The following is a 22,976-nucleotide window of genomic DNA, read 5'->3' as shown; positions in this document are numbered from 1 at the left end:
ACATACTTAAAAGAATAACTAGTAAAGTAAAAACAAAGTTCACGTGAATAGTCAAATACATTTTTTAATTTGACAATTAACTGTATGTTAATTACAACCATAACTAGTGAGATTGATTATTTTCGTGATTTATCATTGTATTTTAGCAATAAATAAATTTAAAACTATGGTTTTAACTTAAAATTTTGATTTTAATTTTTATTAATGAGAAAAATGGTGTAAAATTTGGATCAATGAAAGTATTTTTTTTTTCTCAACTTTTTTTAAGCTCAATGGTACTTTTAAAACTTTTCAATAGTTTAAGGGTATTTTCGAAACAAACTTTTAACAGTTTCCATAAAAAAAAATAAACTGTGCCATCTTTTCACGAGAAACAAATTAAAAAACCAAATGGTTATTAAAGAAGGCCTAATATTTCAACTAATTATTTATTAGTTGGATCGTGTGAAACTGAAAGTGTTGAATACGTCAACGATCTAATTCCCAATTTCTAAAGTATAGAGGCCAAAATAAATATAAATTGCTTAGTCTTAGAATGTTCAAATTCATCTTGACTTCGTGGCATTGACATTGTTTTAATTGTCTTAAAATGTTCAAATGTTCTAATCTGTTTCTCAAGTATTTTATTAAAAAAATTATCTCGACATCATGAGACTAAAATTATTAGCTAACACAAAACTTTTTAATTTTATTTTTAATATGCGTGAATGTTCGAGTTAGCTTACGCACCTCTCGACTAAAATATATATTACAAGGTTCATATAAAAAAAATATCATATATATATATATGTGTGAAAAAATATTTTTTTTAAAAAAATGGGTAATTGATGCATTTATTTGTTTAACAAACTATAGAATATCATCCTTATTTTCTCCTTTTCTCCCTTTACTTATTAATTATTAATTTATAACTATGTGCAAAGACCTTTTATAGAATTAATATAGAGTATTGTATATGTGTACGTTACATTTGAAGATTTGAGTAGATTTTGATATACTTGGTTTGAAATATTGATTTTGATTATTGGTTTAAATTAAACCAAATGGAATATGAAAGAACCACATGAGAGATTATGGTAAAATAGACATTGTTGATGATTATGTTACTAGAAAATAAGAGGGGTAGAAATTGATACAAATGCATTTCTCCATGATTATGATCATGTCCTCCACTTGTGTTCTTGTGATGTGGAAAGACATTTTTTTTATATGGGTTTTGATTGGTTCATACATCACAAAGCCTTTTATTTATTTATTTTTTTTTTAGGAAAAGAAGTGAAATAATAATGAGATTCAATCATTCAAAACTCCCTTTCGTTGACAATTTATATTATCAGTTTTTCTGGAATTGGGAAAATAAGGCAGCTTTAACAAAATTGTAATAATAATAATAATAATAATAATAATACAATACATTAATACAAAAATAAATAAATAAAACCTACGGAATGCGTCATTTACATTATCCTTTTTCTCCGCCGCCGTCTCTTTCCACCACCGGAATTGTCCAATTCTAAATAACTTGTGCCAAAGTCCACCGGAAAATAAATGTAAACCAATGAAATTTCCAACTCTCAATACTTTTTTAATATATGTCTATTAAAATATGTCTCAAGTATTAATAATCATAACTTTTTGATAAGGAACAATAATAGAAATAAATAAATAAAAAAAACAAATTGAGACGTGTTTGTAATATAATTTTGCGTAAATTATAAATGAAATTTAGTGTTCAAATTTTTGTTGAGAATTTGTGTGAAATGGATTAAGGAGAAATGATTATTTTGAGGCATAAAAGAAATAGAAAAGGTTTAGTAGTAGAGTAGTATTATGAAAAGTGTTGATATATGAATATGCTTTTAAAAAAAGAAGGAAGATGAAGAGATATTGTAGTGTGAAGAGAGATAGTTGGATAGAAAAATTGTAGTATTGTTGAGAATTTTGGCATTTGTATATAGGTTAGGTAATATCATCACGTGATTTGTGACATGTGTATCTCATTCTAAAATTTGACCAAAACATAGGGTATAAGTATTAGATAAGTTTGAGCCGCAATACTATTTTTTTCATATTCAAAACTTCAACAACAAAAAAGTCTGCTTCTCTCTCATTTCTTTCTTTTTTCCATTTTTGACTTTCTCTCTTTCTTTGAATATATAATGGCCGACCCAATTTGGAAAACAATATAAATTAAGCAACCAAACCCAACATCCTCTCTTCATTTCAAAACCTAACACTTTTACAACTTCCCAACAACTCTTTTCTCTCATCTCTCCCTCTCTTACAACTTTTTTCTTCCTCAATGGCAGAATTAGATCAAGTACTTGACCCTCCTCCCTATTTTCTCTGTCCCATCTCCTTCCAAATCATGAAAGATCCCGTTACAGTCGCCTCTGGCATAACCTACGACCGTGAAAGCATCGAGAAATGGTTGCTTTCTCACAAACACAACACATGCCCCGTCTCACACATAGTTTTATCCCACTTCCACATCACTCCCAACCATACCTTAAGACGAGTCATTCAAGCTTGGTGCACTCTCAATGCTTCTAAAGGCGTAGAGAGGATACCCACGCCGAAGCCCCCAGTCGACCGGGAGCAAGTCGTTCGGATTCTTGCCCATGCTAACTTATCTCCATTCTCTCAAAAGAATTCTCTTTGTCGCCTTCGATCTATTGCTACGGCAAATGAAAGTAATAAACGTTGCATGGAATCTGCTGGAGTTGTGGAGTTCTTGGCTGGGGTTGTGTGTAATAATTCTACCACCAACATGGAGTATGGCTTAGAAGGTAATATTCAAAACTCAAAACAAATTTAAAGTTTCTTATTTTGCATACCCCTCATTGCCAATAATAAATGTGTCCTTATAATGTATAATATATATAAGGTATGAGAATTTAATAATATTGGTTATTTAATTTATGCTTATTTGATGATGCAGATTACGCGTTTGACGACATGTCCGCAAATTCAGCCGATGAGGCTTTGCTCATTCTTCACAAACTCCAAGTCTCCGAATCCTCTCTAAAATTTCTCCTCTCCAACAATGGCGGCATCTTCGTCTCCACTTTAACCAAAATCTTACAAAACCGAAGCTATTCCTCTAGATCATATTCAGTAATGCTTCTTAATTCAATGTTCCAAGTCGCAGATCAGATTCAAATTCAAAATCTCACCGCCGATTTCTTCACCGAAATCATCCAAATCCTCAAAGATCAGATATCCAAACAAGCCTCCAAATCGGCATTGAAATTGCTAATCGCCGTCTCTTCTAGTTTCAGAAACAGAGTAAAGGCGGTTCAAGCCGGTGCGGTTCCGGTTCTGATCGATCTCCTCCTCGATCTCGATTCATCCGAGAATAAGCGTTTGTGCGAAATGATTCTCGTACTGCTGGATCTGCTTTGCAGCTGTGCCGATGGCAGGGCGGAGCTGTTGAATCACGCGGCGGGGATCGCCGTGGTGTCGAAGAAGATTCTGAGAGTTTCGTCGGTTGGAAGTGAGAAAGCGGTTGGGATCTTGTGGTCTGTTGCGAAATTCTCGGGGAGTCAAAGCGTGGTTCAGGAAATGGTGCGGATTGGTGTTGTGACGAAGCTTTGTTTTGTGCTTCAGGTGGTGGGGGCCGGAGTGAAAGCGAAGGAGAAAGCTAAAGAGATTTTGAAGCTTCATGGTCGGACATGGCGGAATTCCTCGTGTTTGCCTTCGACTTTGCGATCAGCTTATCCACAATAACGTTATTAGCGTTTTCTTTTCTTCTCTTTACTTGTTTCTAAGTGCATATAATAGTTGAGTTCGTTGATATTGAATTGTATATTTTGAAAATTTGTACATATGCTTTGTGTAAATCATTCATTCATAATTCAACTACGGTTAATGTATTTATTTATGGATATAGTTAGGATTTGTATGTATTATTATTGGATCATTTCACTTTTAATAAAAAAAAAATCAGATTTTTATTCTTATATATAAACTAAGGTTATGAAACTATCTAGTTTAGACTTAAACTTTATGTAGAGACATAAACGTGAATCAAGTGCAAGTATATAGCCTAAGCGGTCTATAGTATATGAATAAGATTTGATGTCTTATTCTAGTGACACTATGGATGCAACTCGCTTTGTAGTTAGTACAAACAATGTGATCTTGAATCGTTCATGTTGGGAAATAAAATGGAAGACATTCTATGTAAAGAGTTTATATAAAACTATAACCACAAAAATTTCAAGGATAAGACCGAGTGAATAGCTAGGGACACATAGGGTGCAAGACGGAATTTGCTCCTACCCACTTTAGGGTTAGTAGATAGGTTGTTCCCTTAAGGACTGAATACCGGTCTTGAACAAAGGGCCCCACCCTTTCATTAGCTCGAAAGGGATTTAGTTTTATAGGTTGAACTTTAAAAATCAATTGTTCAATAGTGGATTAGTGGGACCTAAGGAGCAAGATTAATTCGGGTGTAAAACGATATTTTGATTCAACCAAGGTTACAAATAACCTTTGAAGGATTAGCTTACTAATCATGGTTATATCAGATGGACATTAATATATCTATAGTAAGAGGACTGCAACTACAAAACTTTAGTGAAATGACTTATGTTAGTTAACAAATGTTGATTATCTCAGTCTAAAAGAGTTTAGTAAGTTAATCTTGAATTGTTGGAGTTCATTATCTATAAGGTTCATTAGGTTCCTCTACAAGCCCACACTAGAAGAAAACCTGTCTACTATGACAGTTATATATCTCAAAAAATGAATGGAAAAAAAAAAAAACTGTCACAAAATAGAAAATTTCGCGTTTTTGGCGGGAAAAGACGGAATTTTTCGGAAAACACTTTTCGCGACAGTTATTTAATGTCATAGAATGTTAGGGTTAAAAAAGTTATTATTTTATATTTAAAAAATTAAATTTACATATTTATATTTTTAAAAAAACCCAAATTCCCCAAAATTTTCCCCAAATTCTTCCTCCCATCCGCGTGCCCTAACTTTCCCCCAAATTTCCCCCAATTTCTTCCTCATATCCGCGTGAAGTCCCGTCGGCTTTCTCCCAATTCTGACCGTCTGAAGTCCCGTCGCCACCACCACCCCCCTCCTGCCCGTCCGTCGAAACCTTCTCCACCAACTCGTCGCCACCACCAACCCGTCGCCACCACCCCCGTCTTCTCCAAACCTCTCCAATCAACCCGAAGCTTCAAATCGTGGGCGTCGGTCGTCACCCCTCCCCTCCGCCGGTAAGCTTCTCTTCCTTATCTCTTTCTCTCTCTCTCTCTCTATGAAGTTCTTCGTTGTCTCCATATGATGATTGTTTCGTGAGTTTCAGTTTATCCCCAATTTCATTGGATTGTTTCGCCGGTAAGATCTTATCCTCATTTCCAAAAGAGATGTCATGGCTAGTGCCGATTTCTTTGCAATCTTTAAAATTATTTTCTTTTGTTTTCAAGAATTTGTGTAGGTTGGTGATGAAACATTTTGGTAGCTTACAATGTGTTTGATGAAATGCCTCAATGAAGCATTTGGTTGATTTTTGATTGATTTTTGTTCGTTCGAATTAGGAAATCAAGGCCAAAGGAGATGTCATGGCTATGGGCTGAAGCTTTGAGAAAAAAAGAATGAAAAATAAAATGTGAGATCTTAAACTTTGATGGTGTGTAGGGTCTTTTTGTTTGTCTATGCATTTTCCAAGTGAATTTTAGTACTTTTGATTTTTCTATTGATATTTTGTTTATGGTTGCTATTGAGTTGCTTTGATTGAAGGATAGAGGGAAGTGATTATTGATAATTATAGGTATGTATTCCTTAGTATTTGAACATTTTTGTATTCGTAGCAACCTAACTTTGTTGTTTCTCTTAGTTTGGTTGTGATTTGAGTATTTTATATTTGGGGTTCAGGAAAGGCAGTATTTGTTGAAGGAATTCCTCCGTGAACTGGTTTCTTGTAAGAAGTATTGTAAAGTTTTGAAGGTTGGGTTGTGGTAATGGAAGCACCGTTATTCCAATCTTGGCGTAACCTCCAACGTATTCTACTTTTCCTCTACTTTACTTCTTAGTCATGTTCCTCAATTCCTCAATTTGTTGTTTTTTTTTTTTTTAGAAATTTAGTTGATAAATACTGTTTGTGTTTGCTTTGTGCTTGCTTATATGAGATATTATTAAAAAATCTTAGAGTTGAAATTAATTCGAAAGTAGAGAAAAATCAGTGTCAACTGGAGGAGTCTTTTAGAACAGAAGAATAAAAAGGCAAATGTTATTGAATGGGCTCTTAAAGCTTCCACATTTTCTATCCTGCTCTTTACATTTTACTGTTTAGGTTAGCTTTCATATTCTATAAAAAAAAATATAGAAACAAATGTGGAACTGTGAAGTGTACATTTGAGAACTGTTATAGGACTGGACTTTTTGGTGTTTTCAAATATGAATATACAATGCCTTATATTATGGTATAAGCGTGTTTTCAGATTTTTCCCCATTCTACTTCTCAGATAATCTCCCCCCTCCTTTCCACTGCCATTTTCTTCTCCTCTCTTCAAATGCTTTGATTTTACCCACAATATGAACGTATTTAACCAAAGTTTCATTATTTCTATTGTTTGTACTTGTATAGTAATATGTGGTTGTGACATTGCTTTCTTTTTTTTTCCTGTTTCTTTTGTATTACTCTATTTTACAGCAAGCTAATTTTAAAGGTGTCAAGTGTATTTTGATGTATTTTGATTTTGGGGAAGAATTCAGATGACAAAAGCATCAAGAAGTCGATCGTCGGTCTGGAAAGTTAGTGATAAACATCCAGGTTGATTGTTACAATATAAATCTCTTATTTGTTAATGTCTTTTCCTTATCTTATCCATCCTCTTTCAACATATCTTGCTAATTTCATAAGCTAACATTGATTGCGATAGACTATAATGCTAGTGATTCAGATTCAGATGAATTGACTCGTGATTCTTAACCACACCAGTGTTGTTGATTTCTCTATGTCATGTCAAAACAACCACTTGTATCTCCTCCACGACATGTCGTTTTAGAAATTTAATTAACTTGTAATTCTTTGACTTTATGTGTGGCATCAATTATTCTTTCTTGCACATGTGAGAGTAAAGCATGCATAGTTCATTGTTTGTAGTCATTCCTTCTGTCATCAATATTTTTGCTTATGCTGATTTTTTTTTTTTTTTGTAGTAATTTATGTGTTCTTTGGGTTTTATGATTTAATTGTTATGTTGTTTTCCTGAATTTATAGGTTAGATATGCTTCAGCTGAGACTTTTTAGTTCAATAGAGAATCATACAACATTTTAGTTGGAGGTATATCTTTTTTGTTAAATTTTTCATGTAGGATTTTGATATTTTTTTTTTCGATGCAGATGGTCGTATCAGGTACGATTTTCTCAAATAATTCTCGGATTTTTGTTTTTCGCTCATTAACTTGTTTAATTTGTTACTGAATTCTACCTTCCAATTCTACCAATAATATTCAACCAGGTATTTATTTGGATTAAATTTGCTGAGATAAAATTTCTATGGCTGGGCTGGGATGCAGGGGGAGGAATTCATTAGGTTGTTATTAGCAAATACCACTATTTGTTGGGCTAGGATGCATATTGGTGCTTAAAAACTCTTTCTTCACTCAACAAATTTTATCAATGCTTTTAACTCATTCCTCCATTTGTTCATGGAATTATGTAATGATGATTTGATGTAAATCCTTACTAATTAAGAATCTTGGCTACAATCTTCTTGGCTTGACATTCAGCTAAGTTAAAGTTAATTGTGAAATCTTCATTTCTTTCATTTAGAGTTCTCTTGGCATATCGTTAGTTTAGTTGATATGTTTGTTTGCTACCATTCATTATTGTAGTTTTTCACCATTCTTCACTTGTGGATTGTTTGGTAGGAAGTTTTGTGAGATAATTCTTTGTGGAATGACTAGGTGATTGTTAGGACAGTTCTTATGCAATTTTTGTATGCATAAGCAACCTTTTTCTCCCCTTCCCCCATGATTCTTTTCAATTCTGAAAACCTCGGGTAGCTTCTATGTTTTCTTTCCTCTTCCCGTGATTACTCTTTTATGTTTTCTTTCATCATCGTCCCATGTTTACTCTTCTATGTTTTCTTTCCTCTTTCCATGTATACTCTTGTGTCTTCTCGTGACTATATTTCTATATCTATACCTTTTGTTCTTCTTTTATCACAACTTTTTGGTGAACTTTTCACCTTCCTTGAAAACACATTTGAATCCTAAGTCATATTTAAAAAAAAAAAATGAAGCGAGTTTTACTCTCTTGTCCTATAATGGATGCTTATATTCATGTTGTCTTTGTAGGTTCAACTGGAATCGACAACTTCATGAGTTTACTTTCAAAGAACACTTTCAGAGACGAACATTCTCGGTTGGTCGTTTATGTTTTAGCAGAAAATCTTGTTATATGTATTCTGATGCAATTTAAAATATTTTTTGATTAAGGGCTAGGATTCCGTACTTGTAAATTGTTGGAAGTTGATTGGAAATGTACGAATATTATAAATTGTATTATAGCGTATATATATTAAAGTGTCGGCTATTTTTTTCTATATGGGTGTCAATATTATAAATTCAAAATTGTCATTGTCGGCTACATTATTGTCATTCAAATGGTTCGTGTAATGACGGAGTGGCAAAGAGAACAGAAAAAAATTGTAGTAATCGAGTAATTTGCAACAGAAAAAACATGTCGTAATATATGAATTATTAATTGTTGTGAATACCAAAACAATGACAGTTTTTTTTACAAAATTAATTGTCACGATTGTCCTATCTTTGACAGAAAAAAAATGTCGTCAATAGCAAAATAATGACATTTCTTTAAAAAAAAACTGTCGCGATTGACAAATCCATGACATTTAAAACATGTCACAATAAACGAATTCGCGACATTTATTTAACTGTCGTTAATACAAAAATGATGATAGTTATTTATTATCATATAATAAAATATGACAGTTATTTGATGTCGTAGAATGCTAACTAACGACATTTATTTTATGTCATGAAATAAGTTATTGCGACAGTTTTTGAAAACTGTCATGGAAGGACTTTCCATGACTCCCGCTTCTATGATTGAAAATAACTGTCATGGATTTTGTTCGCGACAGTAAATAACTGTCGTCGTAGACCATTTTTCTACTAGTGCCATATGGAATTCACTTATAAGAATATGTTGGATTAGTTCAAATTAAGTAAGAAAAGAGAAACGGACAAGTATATGTGATATAGTGGTTGATTATTAGTTTAAAGATAGATCTTTATATCTAAATATGATTTAAATATATATATATATAAAAAAAAGAATATGTATTCATATTCAGAAGCTAAAAAGTGATGAAAATGATAAAAATTGTAGAAAGTCAAATGGTTGACTTTTAACTATAAAAAGTCCAACTTTGACTGAGTTTATATTCAAATGTGATTTGAATTTTGAAAAAATGAATAAGAATTCATGATCGGAAGGTTGGAATTAATTATGTCAAAAAAAAATGGTAAAAGTCAAAGTTTGATTTTGGCTTAAATGATCAAATGACCATTTTGTCGTTTCACTAAAGTTAGTGAAATAATCCAACTAACTCTTAATGAGATAAGTGACTATATGAGATGTAAACACCTAGCTCAATAAATTTCATTAAGGATTAGTGAAATATGAGGTATTGGACTTTGGTGAGTTTACATATGCTATAGTTGCATGTCTTGTCTATTTAAAGGCTTATTTTTCAAATTTGAAAAAAAAAAAATTACATTTTTTAGTTTGTCTTTAAAATTAAAAAGTGAAAAACTCACCTAAATTCTCGCAACCCTAATCCAATTTTCATCTCCCTCTCTTAAATCCTTCACTCATCATAACCCACAACCTGATTCTAAGGCTGAATAATAGTGGATCAACACTAGTGTTGGTCCAGTTTGAGATCAAGTGGAGATTTTAAGCTCTAATTTCATTTTAATTAGGGTAGTAATACATGTTAATTTCTAATAATATTAGATACAGTTAGGATATAATTGATTTTGTTCGTTGCTCGTGTCTCATTTTCCATCATTCTCAAACTCTTTGATGGATGGATAAAGAAAAAAAGAAAGAAAGAAACCTCGAGTTGGAAAACTAAATTTGATAAATATTAGCAACCCAACCATTAAATTGGTAGGCACACGTAGGATTGAGCTTGAAAAACTTGGCTTAAAGAAGAGTAAGTTGATTAAAGTCGTGAATGAAGAAGAATAGTTTACGAGTCATGTGTATGAGCCAAATGAAACTTAGTTTTGCAATAGTTAAGTACTAGTGAGGGTGAAAAAACATCGCCTTAAATTTGATAAAACCAAAAGTGGTAGAAGAAAAAAAAGTAGATAGGGACTATAGTTTAATTCTCTTTAAGACCAATCATGATCAAGTCAGGTAGAAGAAGTTTGATGGCAAAAGGCATGTTGCACTATATCTATGGGGCACATCAACAATTAATAAAATGTGTGTTTTACTCAACAACCTAACCATATAAAATTATTGCAAACTCTTTTCTTGTATGAAATTATTTATTATTTTAGTTTAAATAATGTCTGTATATTTTAATAGAAAAAAAATCCATTCAAATCTAAAAGGATATTGGTTCAAGAAAACATCATGAAATCAAATAGATTTGACTTGTTCTTAAATTAATCTCAATCACAATCTAATCAAATAAATAAATTGTAGAGAAAAATCATACCAAAACCAAATCAATAAACTCAACATTAATTATTAATGAAATTCATTTGAAACAAACATTAGTATTGTTTCAATTTCAGATGCCAATGTTCAATCAATCTTATTCTCAACTAATCTTATTTATCTAAAATATTAACCAAAGAAAAAAGTTCTTTGTGAAGACTATATTTAAACATTCACCAACTTACTTAACTTTACTCATACACATGAAAATTAGACTTAAGTGTGGATTGATTAATTGAAACTGAAATAGCTAAAAATAAGTACTAATAACTCATTAGTAAAATTAATGAATAATATATAAGGTTGGGGACATTGCTCCTAACTCAAATGTTATATAACTAAAACAAAATGAAGATCGATCAAGAAGAACTTATGAAAATGTAGTTTGAAAGTGATTCTAAAATGGTTAAAACCACTCTTAACGACATATTAAATTAATATATGAATGGCTTTAATAAATTTAAAATAACTCACATATGAAAAATAAGATAATATCAACCACCCATCTTAACTAAAAAAGCTTACCTATGAATCTACTTGAATCTATTTAGGAAACGTTTAGGAAGGATGTATCGTAATAAATGAAAGATAATTTAGAAGTGGATTCTTTTCTTTGCATTCATTAGTGTTTGCTATAGTTCCGTATTCGTATTGAAATATGTGGTCCGATTGGAAATTCGTAATCAAGAAATATAATTTGAACAGCGAGCAAATCAATCAAATTGCATCCAAAAATTATGTCATCTTGTTACGTCTTAGAGAAAAAAATCTATGTATTATAACACATTTGCTATTATTGTTACTGATGCCGTTACGATTTGACCCATAGAGGTAAAGGTACCATAACAATAACAATAACAATAAATTTGACAAAGTTCAAAAGTAGTATAATTACGTTTGTGAATAAGACCCACTATGATTGATCTATCAAAAAAAATTTATGACGATTACATCAAATCTTATTACGAATTGGTAACTTTAAAGTACTTTTCAATTTGGGTAGGGTTTCATAAACACTGTACTTTTCTTCACACCTAGTCAATAACTCCTGTGTGCATATTATATCTAAACTTTTGGTACTAAGTGAGTTTGATTTTCTCTCTTCACGTGGGACTCATTCTAAAATGTAAACAATCACCCAATTTATTTTATATCCATCTATTCCTCTTCTTATCTTCATATCCATCTCAAAGAACACTTTCTTCTCCCCTTTCACCACATTTCTTCCAAAACCCAAAAAACTATTAGCCAACAATACATCAAGTTGGGTAGTGGTACTACTTTTAGTGGCCTCTTTACTTTTCTTTCTCTGCTTTTCTTTGTGGGTCAAAAACCATGGCCATGAAATCCCACTCTTTCTATATACCCTGTCATTTTATAAAGTAAATAACCAAGGAAACCACCTTCCTTTGTTAATTCTTTCAAGAAAATAATAATCATCATAACAGTAAACTTTCATTTGCACCCAAATCACTCCTTTCTTTTTCAAATGGAACTAACCCTTCTCTACTAGTTAACCATGTCAGTTAATTACTCTCGTTGCCAACATTGACAAACTACTGCATGTGTTTACACTGAAGTAACCCTAATATAATCTGTCTTAAACCATCAAGAAAGTAGGATTACCTGAAATATGGTTTGTAGAGTTATCTTTGTGAGCATTTTTGTTTCCAAAATGATAAGCATACCGAATCACAAGAATTTGTAATTCTTCCTCAACTCTAGAAATTGATATTCAATCTCATCCATTTACAAGACCTTTGTTCATCTTATTTTATAAAATGTAAACAAGTAATTAGGAGTGTTAAAAAAAGTCAGTAACCCAAACAGAGACCAACCCTGCAGATTAATCAACTTAAACCATAAGGTTGGATTGGGTTGGATTGAGTTAGAAAATTAAAGAAAAAAATTGAGTCGAGTAGCCAGGTTGTGCAAGTAAAGGATTGGGTTGACTCGACTCAACCCGATTATGTATAGAACATATAAACATAAAATCTAAAAGTAAACCTCCTATTGAATGGATATTGTAGAATTTGAATTTAAACGTATAACACATATATGACATATTGCACTTTGAATGACAATTTATTCACCATGTATATTGAAAAATAATATGAAAATTTATCTAAATTATGGAGAGATGAAAAAAAAAACCAACCTGTCAACCCAATTCGACCCGACTTGGATTTTTTTGGTTGGATTGAGTTGACCCTTACATATTGAACTGATATGATTCATTTTTGGACTAAGAAGAATAATAGCAAAATAGAAGGTTTACTTTGGATAAATGATAAATTTTTATTTAAATTGATAAAATAGCAAAATCGAAATTGCTAGAACAATGCCTTAAATGCCCCTACTAAGTGAAAAAATTGAATCATAAATATAACTATTCAAGAAACCATAAATACCCTGTAACTAAAATCAAACTACCAACACACAATTAACACCTATCATCATCAAACCTCCACATAATTTCTGCAACCGTTTCATATCTTTTTCAAATCGTGCGCGTTCAGTTCAGACATTCAAATGTAGTCAAACCTGGTCAATTTTACCGATAAATAGATTTTGTTAAATTAAGAAAAAATAAACAATAAAATTAATGGAACAAATTAAATATATTCAAATTTATATTTTCCAAACAAATATTTTCAAGTTAGGTTAATAAAATATATTTATTTACTAGCCATAAAAATATTTGTAAGGAGCTCAATAAAATATTTTAGATTAAATAACTCATTAATTTCTTGTTAATAAATAAATAAATTTAAAAATTAACAAAACAAATTAAAACTAATAAAATATTTTCCTGTTATGAAAGAATACCAAAAACTAATGAAATGGTTATTAAGAAGGTATTTAAATTCAATTTTTTTTATAAATAATATGAAAATGTTAGAATTTATGTTTGTCATCATTTTAGGGATATGATCGTTTAAAAAAATTCGAATAAATTATTATATTTAATAAATTATTATGAAATATAATTAAACAAAAACAGCTGAAATTATCTTAATCTTAGTCATTATTTGAGGGTATGAGATATGTACTATGAATTATAGAAATAAGAGGATGTTGGTGTAATCTTATCGAAAATATCATATTTAAGTTTGAAAATATCATATTTAATTAAAAACTTAATGTTATTTGCAAATATACTGTATTCGTGAACCTACGATGTTATGCCTCAATTTTTACACTATACACACTATATCTATAAAGGAATAAATTGGTTTAAAAAAAGGTAAAAAACAAACAATGTTGATATAAATCTTAATATTCTGAGAATTTGTTATTTTCCAATTTGTTATTTAGTATTTTATCATTCTCACGGTTATATATATATATATATTTTTATCTTGAATACTTTGGATTGGTCACAACTAGAGAGCAGTTGGGCCAACTCTCATACATGAGTTTCCAGCAGTTAAATAGCATTTGAACATGAGTTTCCAGCTGTTAAATAGCATTTGATTCCGTAAGGAAGATTCTAAATCATTAGAAACCGAGAGTCAAAGGATCAGCCATTACCATTACCATTACCATTACCATTACCATTACCATTACCATTACCATTACCATTACCATTACCATTACCATTACCCAACAGAATTGCCACCCAAACTACAAAATAGAATTACACCTTTTAGTGAGAGCTACACCATAAATACACTTCGATATTAGTGGCTAAATGAAGCTGGCTGACTTCTTCATAGCCACTTTCCCCCCCATCTTTTTAATTTCTCTCTCCTTTTTCAATTTGACAAATGCACAATGCCTCCAACTTGCTATTTGCAACAGCTAACACTAAAATTTTACAATAAAACAAAAGGGGAGGCTAGCCTAGAAACCTGCACAAAATAACCCATGCTCTAACAACTGTGGGTTGAAGGATGATTCACAATATAATTACAAACCACTCGAGTTCAAGCCGAGGGCTGGAAGCTTGCCGTTGTTGTGCCAGGGTTATCCCCCACCAGGGATAGCCTCCTCTTCGCCACTTTTGACCTATAACACCACACTTCAAATGCCTCTGTTAGATCAGGATAACGAATAACATGTTGGTTCTGTAACCATTCGGTTATAATCTCTGCTTGCTCCCCTGATGGCAATGCAAGGATGATTGAAACAAATGCTGACTCTAGCAACTCCCAAATATCACTGTCAATCTTGAGTTTCAGATCATCAACGCCATTGTTTGCAAGACTATCGATCAAGGACCTGGTTGTCCTTACGAAAGGAAGCCAAACCTTAACCATGTGAAGCCGTTTTGAAGTTTGGAGAATCACTGAGCCATGCTTAATTGCCTCTAACACCTTTGCCACCACTTCAATAATCCCTATTCTTGTATCAATAATTTCTGATGCTACACTCGTTTGCTCAACAACCTGGACAATCTTATCTGATGCATCAACCCAATTAGAGACGAAGTCTTTCATAGTTTCTAATCTTCTCAAAATCCGACATGTCCAAGCTAAATCTGTCAAACAAAAAACTAAAACTTGCACGTTCCTTGCCTTCCCATCCAAATGTAAAGGATCAAGTATAATGTCTAGAAGATTGTTAAAAGTTTGTATTAGGCTCTTCACACATTCATTTATCTCCAATTTTATTTCAGCATCAGCCATCAATAGTGGAGCATCATCATCTTCAGTTAGCATGTACTCAAGTTGTTCCTGAGCCGAAGGCTTGAGATCATTTATGTTAGAAAAGGGAGATGATGTAGCCAATCGAAGAGCGGAAAGAAATATCTGTCTAACAAGAGATGAATTGACCGGCTGAAGACGAGCAAGAATTGGCTCAGCTTCTGGTCCCATATGAGGTATAACCTTCAAAATTTCCTCCTCCTCATCCTCCTCCCATGGTACTGCTTCCAAGTAATTCACACAAGCACTAATAATAGTTTTGCACTCAAGCTGGAAAGCCACACCAAGGATGCCAAGAGCAGTTCGAACATCATTCCATAAGTCATCAGTTGGGATATCTGTGATGACATAGAGAAGACGCAGAAGATTTACATGGTAATCGAAGGTTGATTCTAGACAAAAGACCTCAACACAGTTTCGTGAGTCGAGAATCTGGCATGTTGGCCATTTCTCTGAAAGACGATCAGCAAAATACTTGCTCTGTGCAGTTAGGATATGAGAGTGACAATATAACCATTCATCTCGACCATCTTTTGTTCTAAGCCTCACAACAACGTCACTGGTCGATCGGTCACCAACCTGGCAGTGTGATCTACCTTTATGATTCTGCAGGAGAGAGGAATTACAGTAAACGAAATGTGCAATATTACAGGAAAACCACATCTTAGAAGCTAAACTGTAATTAACTGTTGAAAAGATTTGAATCAAAGAGTTGTTGCGCGGAAAGGGAAAGGCCAAGTATCGTATGGTGTTCAGTCATGGGATGTCCAGATGCGCCTCTTATAAATGAAGTGAATAATTGAAGACAAAGAAAATGAGCATAACAATTAACATCTGTGTATCTTACCGAGTTGTCCATGAAAGATCACATGCCAATGAGCTTGCATTTCATGCATCCTTCAGTGTTCTGTTTAACAAGGCCTACATTAAACAGAAATACAAAAAATTGCCCGTCATTTAAAACAGAAAATCAATAGACTTTCAACAACTTGGAGAAGTCTCCATTTTATACACAGTACGATAGGAGCAATGAAGAAAAAAGAGTCCATTTTTTTTTCGGGATGTGAGAGTGCCAATGAGAACAATCAATTTATTGATGAAAATTGAGATTTCCATGGTTGAAAAATGAGTTTTCTGCAGATGTAATGTGGTAGGATAAAAGACTCCATGAGTTGTGAATCATTCCAAAAGTCCCAAAGTAATGAGAGCAGCATCTAAAGTGTAAACATAATCTGAATAATACTAACAAGAAAACTCTCCAACAAGAAACCATCTAATAAAACAAGCAGTTGCAAAAATCTTTGGAAAGAGCAGACCAGGAAGCCACACAGAGCTTAACCGTATGAAATATTTCCTCTCAATGAACATTTTTGTTCCCAGAACATCATCCATTCTCTTTAAACATATACCCCAACCCACATATTTAACAATGTTGATTCATGGAACTCTTACTTTTCCTCTCCGAGTGTGACCAGAAAGTCAATTGAAGATGTGCTTTTTAAACCTTGGAATCACAAACCCAAGTGTATCCACATATATAAACAATGGTTTAGGGCTTAGAATTTAGGGTCAAGGATTTGCTTAAGTTTTTGTTTTGTTTTTATTTGTTTTTCTTTTTTTTTGTATTTTTGTATTTTATTTTTATTATTTATCCAATGAACCAAAGTGCACTGCCCAAACTTAAAGAAAAGCTATCTGTGTGCATAAGAAAAGAAAGCCCAACAGCCTAAAATTTTTAAGGAATGAATAAAAGAAAAAAAAAAAGTAAACATCTATATTACACTAGAGTATATAAGGGGAGAATAAAAGGATGGATAAATACAAAGATAACAGTAAATTTTAAGACATAATTCTTTTCATTCTTTTTGGACTGTGTTGCAACACACAACTTCTTGGTGGAATACGAACTACACCAAACACTTTTGTAATTACAGCATTTCTATGAATTTTAAACAATTGAAAGGCCCTTATTCTTTAGTTTTTTTGGGGGAGGGCCCTGTTGTCCCTTACCCTTAGGTTGTTTCTCTTTTGTTCTATGAATATATCTGTTTCTTATAAAAAAAACAGTAAAAAGATAAGATGTTGGGTTCAAGGTGAAAAAGGATGTATCACTCACGTCAGTTAAAACCTAGCCTGGCCTTCAAATCATCAACAAATATCCTTGGCAGAGATGGTCAAGATATCTACAATCTACATCTTTGTGGGCAAGTGGGCATGTAGATGAGGGAAATGAAACTTTACTTCAATCTCTAAACCTTCATCAGGTGATGATCTGTCTCAACCTTATTTCAATCAGTAATGATGTTGGGACCGTTATCTATAACTATGATAGCTTGGTTATAAAACAAAGTCATCACTGGTTCCTTTCGACTTATTTTTATTTCAGTGCACATTTTTCTTTATGTCGCTTCACATCTCCAGGAGACAACTCTAAATTCATCTTCAACACTACTTGTGAATATCACTGGCTGTTTCTTGTTTCTAAGTTACTAGGTTGCCCCTAACATACATGCAGCAGCAAGGATGGAAAAATCAAGATTTTATCAGCTCTACATGTGAAAATTAATGGGGCTAAGATTTTCCCATAGAGATGATTCCCGTATTTTTATGTCAGGGGGCACAAGAACTTTGAAAAGGGCACTAAGATCAATTTAGTAGGTGATACTGATGACAACCCACAACTTCCTTATTGAAGCAGAGACCCATCAACTAGGCTTTAAGTTTGAGAAAGATACATCATACATGCTAATGTAAGTTCTGAAATTGAAGGCCTTAGCGCCATTGTTGCCTTGTCGGAATAACAAAAGAGGTGAATGGCCAGTAAGGAACCTAAAATGAAGGTGCTAACTTTGTTATAATATAAATGGATTACTTTAATGTGGTTTTATGAAAATGACATTCATAAAATGTTTAGTAACAACTACCAGCAACCATAGAATCACCCAACGATCCTTAACAACCTAAAGAGTGAAAATACTATTATGTCATGCAGACTGACAAAAAGACGAGCTGCTTGCAAGGTTTAGTCAAGGCTGTACACAGGCCCTCTGTCCTTCCAAAAGGAAAAACAGATGCCTCCAGCCAAATCCTACTCTAGAAGAAAAAGGATGGGGGCCTCAAAATATGTATTGACGATCAAATCCTGAAGCAAGTACACTCCACAACCCTTTTTGACATTTTTAGACGTAGTATGATTATTTCGTCAAGTTAGATCTACTATCTAGTTACCAAAATTATCAAAGTGAGAAAAGTAGAAAAGGATGAAAGTTCAGATCATTCCAATTCCTAGCTATTCCTTTTGGCCGAACCCAATGCCCCACACTAGTCTTTAAGGGACATCAAAATCTACGGGGTGTTCCACAAGGACCTCAACAGATTCTACATTGAAAATATCATAACTAAGATCCCACTCTTTAAGGGATGTCAAAGTTATGAATAAACTAAGTTCCATCGTGTGAACATGGATAAATGCTTTTTCACTTAAAAGCACATTGGTTTCATTGATCAAGCTGCCAACAAGACAAGGTTCTAGAATGGCTCCTAAAAAGGTTCTATCAAATTGCTCTAAGATCAATTTGATAGAACACTGATATAGTGTCTATGTTTATTGATATCTTAGTGAAATTACAATATGAAACTATCGAGATTCAGTGGTCTAGTTACCAAAATTACAATACTAGCTTAGCGTCTAGAAAACATCACAACTGGTCCACAACCTACATTGACTAAATCTCTAACTCCCTAATTCTGCCAACCACCACTTCACTTTCAAATGAGTTCAGTGGCTTATTGTTGGAATGAAGAGGTTGGCTCTTGTGATTTTCACTAGAAAACAGATAAAATGACAGTTTCTGAGTTGACTTGTCTTTTTATTCCTGGTAGTTGGACTGAATGCCAAATTTGCAGGAGGATAGGTATGGACTTTGAAACATAAAGTCATTCCAACTAAATCAAGGATCTCCCATGTCAGCATTCTCAGAGGGTGGTTATGACATTTGAGAATACCATATTATTGGCAAATTGGGGTAACTGGGAAAGTGGTAAAACAACTCCTACATTGCTAAGTTGCAATCAGTACTTCATAATCAAGACATTGTCGAAAGGAGGAATTCACACTTATTTGCTACAAAACTGATGCTAACTTTCCAACAATAATAGAAAAAAATTGATTTGTCACTTCCTTAGGTGGAAGTCCAACTAAGGTTGCTGGTTGAACTTAAAAGAGAAGAGCTAAAAAATTTGTCTTGAATGGAAATTTTATAACTGCAAATGTATAGTTGCTGAACTAGATTCTACATCTTTCAACATTTTCTTTTCTAAAATTATCCGGCCATTTTCAAATTAAAATAACACAAAAACTTTCCAATTCTAGAAACCAAACACCCAGGAATCAAAAGACGAAGGAAAATGAAGATCGGCCCAAGTGCTATAACACGGCAAAGAAAAAGACAACTATATGAATATTCAAGAAGGAAGTAAACTCTCAAAGTAGTGCACAAAACAATTGACAGCAACATGCAGTAAAAAATGATTGGGTAAGAGAGGCAATGGATTCAAAGTAAAAACATGGAAGAAGGGATTCAAAGTAAAAACATGGAAGAAGAGTGAGAAAACTGAAGTTGGATCTAAAGAAAGTGAAGAAAGAAGGAAATGAAAATGAGAATATTACCATTGGTGAGAAGCAAGTTGAGAGATTGAAGAAGGAAGGAGAAGAGAGGTCCGATTTAGAGTTTGAAAGAACGGAAGGGAAAAGTGGAGGAGGAGAGGAGAAGGCTATCTCTGTGTCTCGGCGGTGAGTCGATGAGCTTTGTCCCCCGGTGACGTAGTTCTCAATGGAATGGGGTTTTCCCAAATTGTGTAGATTTTGAAAAGTGTGTTCTTAAAAACATAAATAAATAAATAAATACAAATTGAATTTTGGAGTAGGTTTAATTGAGGTTTAAAAGCTTCAAAGTCCATCAAAATGTCCCTATCTCAATTTAAAATCCATAAAATTATTAAGGTTAATTTACAAATATCAAACTTCATCCACCCCTTCAAGTTCATTTGGATTGGAGAGTTGAATATGATGTCTTCAAAACATTACCTCCTATCTATAAAACGTCAAATACGCGAGGTAAAGTTCTACCTATGTTCCTCTTTTTTTTCTTCTTCTATTTCACCTTTTTCATCTTCTTCAACTTCAATTTCTTCTATCTTCAAGCATATAATGGAAATTGGAATTTTTAAAAATTTGTACAGTAATTTAGTATAAAATAGTGATAGAAGACTATCAATTTTTTTATCCTAGATAAACAATTATAGACTACTATCTCTATATATCCTAGATAGATAGAAATATAGGACTATCGATGTCTATCCTATACAGGTATAGACGGCCACACGCTATCCTAAATAGATAATCATAGATTATAGTTTCAAAAAGATTAAAACCTTAGCTAACAATTGCGTCTTTGTGTTTCTAAATTTGTGGTTCCAATTATTTTCAAACCATCTTCAACTTCATCCATCTGCAAGCAAGCATATCATGTAAGATAAGAATTTAAAAAAACTTGATATACAGTTGTGATAGTTTTGAATAAGAAAGTGATAGATCACTATCACTCAAATTGAGAGAAATATATCTATAATTTGGATAATAATCCATGTTTTCATTTAAAGAAAGGACTTTCTTGTAATTACACATAATTGAGTCTTCCCTTCCCTTCCCTTGTTGTTGCAACCTAAATATTTTACTAAATTGTTATATTTAAAAAAACCTAAAAAATGAATGTTAATAGATATTTAAAAAGATATAAGTAAAATATTTCAATTAATAATAAATATTGTATGATTCTTACACAAATTAAAATATTTATTATTTATATTATATTTATACGATTTTGTTGCTTATTTTCTATATTTCATGAATTTTGTATGAGATAATGGAAATGTTTATTTACTCCTCTTCATGTCGAAACTATAAAAATGCTTCTAACATGAAATGGTGTGTGTTATAGAAGAGAGAAGGAATCTATTGAACATACCTGTTAATTTGAATGTAAACAGACGAAGACCATTTGGAAGTTGATTCTCCCTAACCTTTTGTTATCTGAGTCGAGAGTTTGCTTATCCAGAAGGTTTGTTGCGATGTGGCTAGGATGTCGAAGGAGGAGATGGCAAGGTTTTTGAGTGGGTTGTGAAGGAGGAGATGACAAGGTTTTTTAGTAGGTTGTTGGAGGATGTAGACAGACCATATATACTCTCTTGAATTGGGGCTACAAGGTGAGATCGACAGAACTGTGTGCGGAGGAGGTGCTAGGATAATTGCCAATTTCCAATTCTATGCAACAACAACCAAGTTCGATGGGTTTTGACAGATGTGCGATTGCATTGGTAGTGGGAAGAGTCGTATTGGTTTCTGAACATTAAAGGCCTTCAAAAGTTTGGGAGTACAAATTGAACATGGATGCTTCTAAATCTAATAGTAAGGGAAAGAGGTTGGGCGAAGTTCTTCATGATTCGCAGGGTAAGGTGGTGAAGGCCATGGAATTTGGAGGTTTTGGCATGGAGAAGCTTTGCCTTGTTATATGGGCTTCATATCTCTTTTGAGTTGGGTCTGAATAATATTTGAGTTGAATGTGATTCTCCAATTTTAATCAAATTCATTCATCCAAACAAGCTTGGTAGTTCTTCTATTTGGAGAGGAATTTTAGATGAGATTATTGATATGTTACATAAATTCTCCATTAAAGATGATTGTTGTTACACCTCGTCCAGCAAACCTGCTTGCTTGTCTCGTGAGACTTAAGTATCCTTGACGCGGTTATATGCTAAAGACACCCGTCTTAACTTTCTTGACTTAACTTAATCGCCAAAACACTAATTAACTTAACAAAAGTACTTTAGGCAATATGAACTTAACGTGGAAAAGATAAAACAAACTTTAACTTTTATTACCAACAAGGGTGTTTTAGTAGAAGAATATACCGATACAATACTTAAACCAAAATACAAATAATACATTTAAGTTTATAACTAAACGTCTAGTAGCTCTTTTTTGCCTCATAAGTCCAAACTTCCCTCTCCTCTTGGTCTCAATGCCTAAGTTCTGGAAGATAAATTTTAAAGAATAAATCTAAAAGACTTAAGTGAGGTTTTATGAAATCTTTTTTGCAATACATTTGCATAAATATCATTTTGCAAAACAGTTCAATAGAACAAGTTATCATATCAAATCATATAATTATATCATTTCGCATAACACATCTTTTCGCATAACTAAATCATCTCAAATAAACATACATTAGTTAACAATCATTCATTTCGCCAAGGATCCCGAATCACTCTTTACGCTAGGTCAACTAACTTCGCGTTTAGACTACTGAGTTCTTCAACATCCAAGAGTATACAGATTCGTCCTTGTTGCTCAGGCCACTGAGCTTTATACGCTCTTTTCAACGCATAAGCCAACTTTTTATCACCATGTAGCCTCGTACGCCCCATAGTGCCCTTGACTATTTATGTGCATATAAAAGTTAGCATCATCTCAAGGAAACAACTAATGGTTTGAAAACCAAATATACTAAAATCATAGTCATCAAATTCAAATTTTAAACATCATA

The 22,976-nt window shown here is 32.8% G+C and overlaps 2 protein-coding genes and 2 long non-coding RNA genes across 4 annotated transcripts; 3 read left to right on the top strand and 1 right to left on the bottom strand.

The window, feature by feature from the left end:
• Positions 1-2,202: 2,202 nt before the first annotated feature.
• On the top strand, positions 2,203-3,906 carry LOC101205757 (E3 ubiquitin-protein ligase PUB22). The gene is made up of 2 exons (XM_011655173.2): positions 2,203-2,789; positions 2,942-3,906. The coding sequence occupies exons 1-2, from the start codon at positions 2,303-2,305 to the stop codon at positions 3,727-3,729; spliced, it is 1,275 nt and encodes a 424-aa protein (XP_011653475.1). The 5' UTR covers positions 2,203-2,302; the 3' UTR covers positions 3,730-3,906.
• A 1,059-nt stretch (positions 3,907-4,965) lies between these two features.
• Positions 4,966-5,936, top strand: LOC116403230. The gene is made up of 3 exons (XR_004215880.1): positions 4,966-5,231; positions 5,553-5,785; positions 5,890-5,936. It is a non-coding gene; the product is annotated as an uncharacterized LOC116403230 (long non-coding RNA).
• A 151-nt stretch (positions 5,937-6,087) lies between these two features.
• On the top strand, positions 6,088-8,456 carry LOC116403229. Its single transcript, XR_004215879.1, has 2 exons — positions 6,088-6,787; positions 7,361-8,456. It is a non-coding gene; the product is annotated as an uncharacterized LOC116403229 (long non-coding RNA).
• A 5,719-nt stretch (positions 8,457-14,175) lies between these two features.
• On the bottom strand, positions 14,176-20,262 carry LOC101218872 (BTB/POZ domain-containing protein At3g05675). The gene is made up of 3 exons (XM_004147475.3): positions 20,042-20,262; positions 16,220-16,293; positions 14,176-15,978 (listed from the first exon to the last, which is right to left on the bottom strand). Exons 2-3 carry the CDS (start codon positions 16,229-16,231, stop codon positions 14,653-14,655), a joined length of 1,338 nt encoding a protein of 445 aa, XP_004147523.1. The 5' UTR covers positions 16,232-16,293; positions 20,042-20,262; the 3' UTR covers positions 14,176-14,652.
• Positions 20,263-22,976: the final 2,714 nt, after the last annotated feature.

Source organism: Cucumis sativus, chromosome 4 (genome assembly GCF_000004075.3).
Source record: "Cucumis sativus cultivar 9930 chromosome 4, Cucumber_9930_V3, whole genome shotgun sequence".
NCBI classification, from domain to species: Eukaryota; Viridiplantae; Streptophyta; class Magnoliopsida; order Cucurbitales; family Cucurbitaceae; genus Cucumis; species Cucumis sativus.
The sequence above is the reverse complement of the archived record's forward strand: the minus strand, read 5'-3'. Positions and strand labels throughout refer to the sequence as shown.